Raw genomic sequence first — 11,021 nt, 5'->3', positions numbered from 1 at the left:
TAACTTTGTACTTTAAAGTAACCCAGTTCCCCTGACAACTGCGATTCGGCATGCCTAGAATATACACTACTACCAAGTTAGGGTGAAACAGAGTATAGAATAGCAGTTTTATGCGCCTAGAGTTTTCATGGGCTGGTGAATGGCTATTCTCGACCTATATCTTTCTTATTTGTAGATTTATTTTCGGTCTTCTCTTAATGTTTTTTTTTAAATTTTATGTTGAGCATTTAAATCTTAGAATGAAAAAGTAAGCACATAGTATGAACTCTCAAAGAGAAAAAGTAAGTAAATTAGATTAAAAAAACGAAAATACATCTTTAAGAAATAATTTGAGCGGTTGTTGCAGTTCTGTAGCTCTAATGGACGAGCCGCCATTGAAATAGTAAGATTCTATTCGCGAACAAACGATTTATTCAGGAAACGCAAACAGTTGCCATCGTTCACTTAAATGATCCGTTCGTTTCTTCTCGTTCATTGGCGAACGTCACATCTCTAGCGTCCATTTGGTGTCTGCCAATGATAAGTGTCAAATGATCGCGCTTGTTTTTCTTTATTTGAAAACATATGCTATTGGAGTTGTAATATAATTACAGAAACATTTCTGTATTAGTTCGAAAATAGTTTCTGTTTTTTTTATTATTATTAATCTTGATTGGACAAGAAACAAAATGTCAGATGGTTCAATACCGGGAATAAATCCTGGTCCATCAGCTGATTCAGCCGGTAATACTCAAGACATTGAAGTAATGACATTCCATGGTGATCAATATATGATTCCTGCTCTTCATGTGGTAATATTGTTATTTACTTTTCTTCTTATTGTTTATATCATTATTTTTCTGTAAGTTGATACGATTAAGATATTAAATTATTATATCATTTACTTCTCTTAGTTTAAGTAAGACAGAAGTGTACTTTACCAATACATTTGTGTGTACGATTTATTTTGATTTTTTAAAGATCTAATTATCTCAAGACTTAAGAATAAGGTGCTTTTTTTCATCAACCTCGCCAAAATCGCATCAACCAACCCAGAACTAGCCTAAAGTTCGTCATCTATAATATGTCAAAATTACTAAATTTATGGCGAAAGTGAGGGAAAAAAAGAAATTCAACTTTCACCACTGCATCTTATTTTGAAGTCGAGTTCTGCTATATATATATATATATATATATATTCTAGATTTTTCCCTTTCATCAGAGTGCGCAGCCTCATTAGAAGTCATTAAAAACTGCTTATTTTTTATGGTCCTTATACAAGGGCCTTAAAATTGCTTACTTTTGTGCACAGGTGTTTATTTTTCTTTCTAAAGATAAAATAAAATTTTCTGGAAGTTATGTTTGTCCTAGTACAAGAACAAAATTTCTTTGTTTTGTCTTATCCTTCAATGAGAAGTGCTGACCATAAAGAAAAAAGTGATGCTGGTTGCTGATTCATTTGCATTAATGAATCCAAAGGTTGAAAAAAGTTTATACTATGATAGTAATAATATGTATGGATGAAAAAAAAACAACAAAAAAAACATCTCTTTCATTGACCTAACTTTTCTTTTTATCTTCAATTGCTTGCCTTGGTAAGCAAAAATGAAAAGAAAAAAAGTTCAGGAATAATTTTATGTTATGGCCAGATATATGTATGTAAAGTTGATTTAGCTGCGACTTAAGCTCACTGTTGCACTTTTATTTTCTGATCGCTTCTTTGCAGAATATTTTTTGTATTTTAACATTTTTATTTATAAATTATTTGAACATTTTTACTGCATGGTTTTTTTTTTTTTTTTTTTTTTTTTTTTTACAGTATGCCAGACAATTGTGTATTCAATTCTCTGTGGACTTACAAGAGTGAATACAATGAACACACATTGAATGCTTGAAGGCTTCCAAAAATAAATATAAAACAAAGTGCTCATGGAGCACCAAAGAATTTGACATTTTTAATATGGGAGAAATAACTGTAAAAGTCAAAGAAAAGAATTTTTGGAATATTCTAAGCTTAAAAAATTACTTCTTAAATTCTGTAATCATAGATGATTAGAAAATGCACCAGTGAGCCAATGTGTATTTGAAATCTGATAAGATGTGATAAATTATGTAAAGTTAGTTGAAAGTGGCAAACTTCCCAAAGTTACCTGTAAATAATTTTTAAGTTTTCCCCAAGCTACTAGAGATAAATTAATACCTGTGAAGTTCTTTTTTTTTTTTTTTTTTTCACATGTGTTGCAGATCCCATTAAGTCCTTTTCAAATTTATCGGAGTGATGGCACACTGTTGCCTTTTGTGCATCTGATATTTATAAGTTAGTAAAACAATGTTTGCATTTTTTTAAAAAAGGGTTTTAAAAGAAAATTTCTTGACTGAAATTTCTCCAGTAAATAGGTTATGTAAATTTAATTTTTCTGACAATGAATCCTATTTTGCAATTGATAAAGTGAATGCAGGTATAAGAGGAGATAAATTATTGGAAAAATTACATTAAAAAAAAGAAATATCCTGTAAAAATGATCTGTTTTTCAAACATGCCTTTCAGAATTTTGTTTAAAAAAATGCTGGCATGCATAATTTAGTCTTCAATAAATTATGCTTTAGTAAAAAATGTTATATGTATTGACCCAGTATACATGGCAAAGAAAAATAATTAGTGTGGAAACAAAATGATACGAGTTCTTTTGTACTTGCACCAGAAAAGATAAATAGATGAAGATGAATGTGATGCTTTTCTAACAGAGTGTTTAGATTTCTTGGAAAATGTAGCCAAACCATCCTTATTCGATTTTAAGAATTATTTTAATGTCAGAAAAATGAAATTGGATTATTTTTTAATCCTTTTTTTAAAGGCAATATGTTTACAAAGCTGTGAAAGGTTTTGAAAATTATTTTCATTCTTTCTTATAGACAAAACATCTATTGAAAGAGGATTCATTATTAATCAAAATATTAAGGTGGAAAATTTAAAAAATATATATTTCACAGTGTTTATTCTATGATCATGTAAAACAATCTGGTAGAATCCACTCTATAAACAGTGTTATAGAATTGAATATCAGTATCAGCAGCCAATTCAAAATATCACCTATTTTTGAAGCAACAAAGAGCTAACATAATTGCTACCAGTTACACAAACATAAGACACTAGAATGTCTTCGGTAAAGACACACCAACCTCTTTATTGAAAAAGAAATCTCTCTTAGAAAAGGAAATTTCTGAAATTGAATGTTATTCTAATGTACTTGCTCAACAAGCTGAGTAAACCAGAGACTTTTCACTGCTATAAAATTTAATGAGTTGCGAAAAATTATTAACGAAAAAATTGAACAGTTGAAAGAGATAGTGAAATTTCTATTACTTACATTCTTAACCTTTTTTCTATTATGAAATTGAAATGTTAAAGAAGTGGCAATCTTATATTTTTCTTCTTACATGCTTGATACATGCTGTAATGTAAATAAAGTATTTCAAATGTGGATTGAAAGTGCTTGAATTAGATTTTCATGAGAAATTTACAGATAAACATTTTAAGTAACTTAGCTTTAATGTTTATGAAAAATCTGCTGTAGTTACTGGTGGTACTCCATGTTTCTATTTTTTAAAATTGAATAGTTTTTTATTTGGTCATGTTAGTGAATTTGAACATAACTTAGTTCCATAATCAAAACTACTATGTTAATGTTGGTCTTTAATTTTTGCCTCAAAGATACTTAAAAAGTGCTTATAAACTGCTTATTTTATAAGATAAAATTTGACTACTCACCTTATACATTAATGTAAGCCTTAGGTGGTAAGTTATTTGTAATTAAATTATGAAAGCATTCATAATCATTGAGAAAATTATCTGATTGCCTGAAAGTATCTTCTGTTTTTGCTAAGCATGAATTTGTAAGTGTTATATCTGTCTAGTGTTTGAGTATTGAAACAATTCAAGATGCAGCTGAGGCTTGAAGGGAAGGCTATCTTTATCAGAAGATATCTTATCTTAGAAATAATCTTATATCAGAAGAGATGGCTTATCTTTACATATGTTATTTACAGTAATGGTTTGCATATTGTAACAGTAACCATGAGAATGCAGATACTAGTAATACTTACCTGTGCAGCGATACCTTTGTGCAGAACTTAAATCTTGAATAATTTAATTATTACTTGATAAAAATTAATTATATATTTGACTAGTTGTTTGTGAGTGTTTTATTAAGAAATTTTAATTATGCTATTTTCTATTTATAGTTTAATATATGATCTTAAAATAAATGTTTGCAGATACTTTTTTCCTTCATTCTGATTACATAACTACTGAATGGTGATGTATTAAAGTGATAGGAAATTGTGTTCTTTTTTATCCTTTGGATTATTTTTAACTTAGTGATGTGTACAATCTCACTGTAATAATATTAATTTGCAAAAGTTGAGTTGGATTTCTTTTATGTGTATTTGTTTAATATATTCTTCAGAGACTCTGTTTGGTATGAGAAACTTGATCTTAATAAAGTTTTGTAACTAATTTTATTTTTAATTGCCAAATTCAGTACCAATGCCTGTATTTTTGTAATTTTAATGCATGTTAACTCAAATTTAATGTGTATGCATATGATTGTATATGTAAATAATAAACATAATTCATAAAACTACATTTAATTCATCATCTGTATGTCCAGCTTTACTAAGTCATCAAACATTTATTTTAATCTTATTAAAAACAGATTTAAACCTGGTTAAAGATACCAGTAAATAACGGAAAGAGTTATTTATTACAAAGAAAATGAGATGTAATCTTTTTATAGATTACAAAAAAAATTACATAAGTTAAAAAAATTGTTATGTGAGAAATTTCTTTTGGAATAATTCACATTGGTTTTGATTTTGTTGAAGTATGAAAATATTTTAAATACCATCCTGTATGATAAAAAATTTTATGAATAAAATTATTTCTTATTGATATTTTTAGTTTGGAAAATGCCATCTCATTAGTGAATTTGAGAAAATCTCATTTATTGGTGAAGGATCTTTTGGTGCAGTCTGTAAGTCATTTAACTTCATATGTTTTCATTTTATTTTATTTTTATTAAATACTTCATATACATTTCATTTCTGAAGAATTTTTATATCTGAGATTTTATTTCTGAAAACTGATAAAAGTTACATTTATTAAGAATTAAAATATATTCATTGATTTCTAGATTTTTTTTGGCTTATTAAGTGAAATACTAAATATAATCAGCAATTCAATAAAGTGAATAATCATGCATAAAATTATTGTACATTAGAAAATCATAGTAAATTCAATCAGTACTTCAAATAATAATACTGTGTATATTTTATGGATGGATTTTTGCAAAATATAGGTATAGTTTTCAGACTCAGCATTTCATGCCATATATTATTGGATTTTTAAAAATTGCCTTTAGAAAACTGGGTGTCTATATTTAGTTGAATCTCATGAAATATATGTAGATAATAAACACATAAATTTTAATTTTACTGTTATTACTTTTAAGTTACTGTTTAAACTGCTTTCATTATTATTTTGTCTAATTGGATTGCTGGATAAGTTTATTTTAATCTGAATTATTTAAAATTGCTTGATTCCTTTTATGATACCCCTTATTTTCTTTAATAAATAAGAAAAGAATTCAGAAATAATTTCAATTAAAAACAAAGAATTGCAACATTTTATTCAGAAAAATGTTGCAATTCTTTATTTTTAATTGAAACATTTAAATTTAAGGATTTACTCATCGTAGTTTGGATTATATTATTAGTACTCAGTTTATATGCAATTAATCCTTAGATTTTTTTTTTCCAGACAAAGCCAAAGAAAAACAGACAAGCAAAATTGTTGCTCTCAAGAAGCTGAAATTTCAAAAAGAAGAAAGTAGGTTATTTTTAATTGCTTTTAGTTTAAATGCATTTATAATTAATTGTAAATGCTAAAAATACTAGATACTCTAATTTTACATTTTTAAATTTTTACTTAGTTATATAAAAAAAGTCTAAGAACTATTGTTGTCCTTTCAGAAAGTAATGCATGGCATTTGTTGCATTGCATTGTAAAGTAATTTCAAGAATAACAATAAATGGGTATTATTCAAAAATTCTCTATGCAACTAAAATTCAAACTGTTTTGTTGTATAAAAATTATTATTCAATATTACATAATATACATGTATCCAGAGTTCCTATTATGCTTGAAAACTCATTGTATTTTATTTTATTGTATTCGGGAGAACCCAGAAGAGTACTTGGTTTTCCATTGGCCATTGAAAAGTGTTAAAAAAATTTATTAATTTTGGAGAGAAAAAAAGAAACCAGTTTAAGACTTGGGTTTAGCTTGAATATTCCATCAATGGAAAAAGGGTGTTTATATAGGAACATTGTCATTTACCAGTCTTTTCTCACTGGGGTTTGAAGGGAAGAGGGGCTAGCAAGCATTATCACAACTGCAAAAGTATTTTCAACAGACCCAGCAGCTGGAGATAGTACTATTATGTCATTCATTGTGTCTTCATAGTGCTTATATATGGAACTGAATTAGTCTTATGACTGTATGAAGACTTATTATTTGTATAAATTTGCAAGGAGATTTCACACTCATTTAAAAAAATGTTCTTGGAAAGCGGGATTGTTGAAAAGTTCTGTTGGCCAACAAAGCTTGGGCTTAATTTCATTTAATATTGTTGAATACATTATTAAGTGTTTTATTTAAATGACTGACTGGACTTAATTTGGATAGTCTAATATTTGACAAAGCATTCCACATTTCCTTTGAAGTGGATTTATACATTTGGTTTAAAAAAAAAAAAAAAAAACCAAGGTGCTTAAACCTGATATATGGCTTTAGCTTTCATTGGCAGTTCTACAATCAAATATATTTTATGAGAATTGCATAATTCTACAGAACAATTGAATTCAAAACCACTTTTGTCTGTCTCCATGTATCGTCTATCAGAAATATTGGATTTTTTTTTGACTTACTGACTATTAATATGCAAAAAAAAAAAAAAAAAAAAAAATCCACATTGTTAATAAATTTTAATAGTTGTGGTCTGTGTGTTGCCAGCAATTCATGTAAATATGGTAAAACAGTATCCACATGGAATATTGACACCTGTTTATCTACTGTGTATTATTTATGCAAAGATTTGCCAGCAAGAAGGAAGACCGCCTAAAACTTTTAGAGAGTGGAAAACTTCCCTCCAAAATTTTCACTATTAGGTGACTAGTGAATGCAGCTTCTGCTGAGTGAACTACTGAAACATGTGATTGCTTGATGTTGCATGTTAAGCTATGTTGTTGAATTTTACATTTCATGCTGTTTTCTTACATTAAAGTCTAAATAATCTAAAATTGTTGCTAAGTACAGCAAAGATCTCACCCTATTTGTCAAGTTGAAGTTTTTCTTGTCATTAACCAAATTTATCCAACATTTTTTAAACATTTTACTAACTTTTCGCTTTTCCCATTTTTGGCACAGGATATGAAAAAGAAGTTCAACGACCGAATTGAAAACATTCAGGGTCGAAATAAACAACGTTCTTGGAGGCTTAGAAATTGTCAATAACATTTCTAAATTTGATTTTTCGCACAAAGATTTCTATGCCAATATCAGCAAAGTTAGTGCTGGATTCAGTGGGTGACAGAATGCTTAAAAAGATTTTCTAATCGGAAAGAATTTTGAAAGAACAGCTAATATATTTGAAACATCAATGTCAGGACTTGGTATATACACCTTCATTTATAAAGTTTAGGATAAGTTTCTTCTCAGCTATGTACTTTCCAGAAGTATGAGTTTTATGTGTTCAATGCAATTCAGTTTTTTGCATCTAAGTTTCTTTTTAAAAAACATTAGCATTTGGAAAGTTAAGTTAAAAATTTTATGGAGAGATTTATCATAAATAACAAGCTTTATAGAAATGATAATTATGAGAATTGTGTTAAAAATTCTTTAATGATAAAAACAGTTTTTCCCCCAACCTTTAGGGATTGTTTTAAATAAAATTGCAGGTTAATAACAAACAAGATAAAGGTTTCTTGCTATATACAATGTTCTCTATGTGAATATGTGAAGAGAATTTCATAAATAGCAAGTCAAACACTATCACAAGGCAGATGCCTATCAGACAATACTAGCAAAATCTAACCTTAGGACAAATTTAAGAAAAACTGACATTTCATATTTTTGCATTCTCACTTAATGTGTGCAGAAGAAAATTAGTCAACTGCGTGCATTGTCCAATTTAGTAAGTATGCTGCTATCTAATTGGAATCAACAAATACTAGTGTAAGCATAAAGTATAGTAGTAGGAAGGAATGTTATGAAAAAGGATTTCATTGCTATAGGCGATCAAGTTAAAACAACTATTAAACATTCTACCAACATTGTTGTCTTTTGTGACAGTGCTCACTTGCATAAACCCAATTCAAGTAGGTTGACCTAGTAATCTAATTTAGATTTTTTGCCTAGTGATTTTTCAATATTTGGTAAACTGAAACAAGCTTTGAGAAAACTGTTTTCCTATTGAATCTTGATTTTAGGGAGCTGGATTGAAAATGTTTCTCTGAACACCGTATGTTATTAAGACAAATATTGTTTCTGTTTAGTTTCCCTGTAATATAAATGTTTCTACAGTTACAATAAATATTTTTCCATTTTAATGGCTCTACTTTTCCAGCTGTGTTGTCTCATTATTTATGGAAAGTCTCTTTTCTTTTATCAGCTTAATCAATTACTGTAGATTTTTGTTATTTTGACATTCCATTTTTACAATTCTATTAAGAATCATGTCAAAAAAGGTATACTAGTTGCTTCTTGTTAACGGGTATTTTTATTTTTACTTTTTATTTATTTGTGAATATTTCATTAGTTTTGTGTGCATAATGATTTTTTTTCTGTGCAAATATTTTATTAGGACAAATGAAAAGAGCTGTTGTTTTAATGAATGAGCTTGAATTGAAGCACACAGTATTTAAATCAGTAATGTCAATATGACTCATAAGAATAAATTAAATGATATTTAAGCTGTATTGAAGACACCACAAGTGTAAAGGTGGTGTCTATGTGGACTATGTGTCATAGCAACTAGAAAACATTGATGTTCAGAGATGTAGCTGTTATATTTTTTTAAAAATAAAAGCTTAACTGTTTTGTCTTTATAGATTTATTTTAACACTGCTTTACTTTTTATTATGTTAAGGCTAGATGATTATTTTGTTAATTATAAGTTGAATACATCATGTGGGGTATTTTACATGAAAAATTTCCCTCATTTTCTTTTCCCATTATCTAACTTTTTAGTTTATTCAGTATTTGCAATCCATGTTTATTCTTGTAAGTTAGGCTCTTCTGTATTTGTACTTTAGAACATGCTTTCAGTTGTAAAAGCTAATGCATTTATTCTTTTTGCTTATTCTTAAATAAAAGAGTGAATTTCTTATATTTAAGTTGTTGGTGATATTTTCTTTGGTGTTATTTTCCTTCCCTCTTTTTACTTTCTTGCACAGAGTGTGCTATAAATTTGTGAAAACTTCAAAAAATCATATTAAAAAAAAAGTAATACCCGAAAAAAATTGCGGTTTGCAGGAATATGTTCCTTTAGAACTTTTTCCCACTGGAGAAATGATTCGAAAAATGATCTATAGATGGCGCTCACGTCAGGAGTAACTTAACACAATTCATTTGATTTTAAAGCAAAAAGATGTTCATCACAACCGCCACCACAAGGTATTAAGCAAGTGAAGCGCGTAACTATTACTATTACAGTGAGTGTAGCATGTCGACATTGATGTCATTGACGACCCGTTGAATGGCATCTTTCATTTCCACAAAAGTGGCTGGAGATCCCCGGTAGACGCGAGACTTTAGGTACCTCCCAGTCCCCACAACCAAATGTCCACTGGAATAAGGTCTGGCGATTGTGTGGACCACTTAATCTTACATCGTAGGCTTATCACTCGGTCCTCAGTGAATTTGTCTAGGAGGATCATCTTGATGAAACGAGCAATGTTAGACGGAGCATCATCCTGTATGAAGGTGATAGCAGGTAACGCACATCTTTGCTGCAAAGCAGCACTACGTAATTTCGCAACCACATATGATACTGCTCTGTTGTGACGGAACAGGTTTTCCAACCAGATATAGGATAAACTTCTCCAAAAAAGAAAGGGTCCAGTGTGAAGAACGCAGTGATACCGCAGCAGTCACACGCGAAGAATGTAGTTTTTTAATCGTGTATTCACGAGGGTTTGATGCATCCCAGATACGATTGCATGGTATTGACGTCACCATGCAATGAAAAATGGGCTTCATCTGCCCACATGATGTTCAGCAACCATTGTGGATCACATTCCATTTGTGCAAGTGCCTATGTTGCAAAATCTTGTCTTTCATTGGAATCTGCTGGCAATAATTGGTGAAGTCCTTGTATCTTGTACGGATGCAGTTTCAAGATTCCATGCAGAATGCGTAGGATCGATGTTTCCGGAATCCTTGTTTCTCTCTCAACTTCGTGTGCACTGCTACTCAATGTTGATGTGTCGGCTGCCAAATTTTCCATGACGCTGTTACAGCAGGGACGCAGTCCGCTCTAACGGATTGTCTGCCACTTCGTGGACGATCCTCCAAACTTTCCGTTTCCTCATAACGCCGTACTAAATTCAGTATCCTATTTAATGAACAGGACTTTTATTCGCCTTGGTTCCTTTCACCGTGCTGAACTTTTGCAGTACTTTAGTCGTGGACTTACTTTTCTTATAGAAAAGTTTAATCACTAATGTTCGCTCCGGTAATGATGGCTTGCGGCTGGCATCGAATGACGTATCCATTTTCAGCTTTGTGTTTTAAAGCTATCCTGATTTGCGAAAATCGTCTTGGTTTGATGTGTGAGCGCTATCTATCCGTCATTTTTTATATCATTTTACTGAAAAAAAAAACAACTTTTAAACATATTTGTGCAAATTTTTTTAGCATTACTTTTTTTATGTTTTTGTTTTCACGAGTTTTTGAGGCAGCCTGCATGTGAAATAGAAATTAA

The 11,021-nt window shown here is 29.7% G+C and overlaps 1 protein-coding gene across 1 annotated transcript in view; it reads left to right on the top strand.

Moving 5' to 3' along the window:
* Positions 1-496: 496 nt before the first annotated feature.
* The window catches only part of LOC129958630 (cyclin-dependent kinase 10-like), a 63,892-nt gene continuing 53,367 nt past the window's right edge, over positions 497-11,021 (top strand). The window contains exons 1-3 of the mRNA XM_056071229.1: positions 497-791; positions 4,940-5,012; positions 5,798-5,866. Coding sequence (XP_055927204.1) covers positions 669-791; positions 4,940-5,012; positions 5,798-5,866 — 265 coding nt within the window. The 5' untranslated portion in view covers positions 497-668. The remainder of the gene's footprint in view (positions 792-4,939; positions 5,013-5,797; positions 5,867-11,021) is intronic.

This window comes from Argiope bruennichi, chromosome X1 (genome assembly GCF_947563725.1).
Source record: "Argiope bruennichi chromosome X1, qqArgBrue1.1, whole genome shotgun sequence".
NCBI classification, from domain to species: domain Eukaryota; kingdom Metazoa; phylum Arthropoda; class Arachnida; order Araneae; family Araneidae; genus Argiope; species Argiope bruennichi.
Note: the sequence above shows the minus strand (reverse complement) of the source record. Positions and strands in the feature narration are given on the sequence as shown.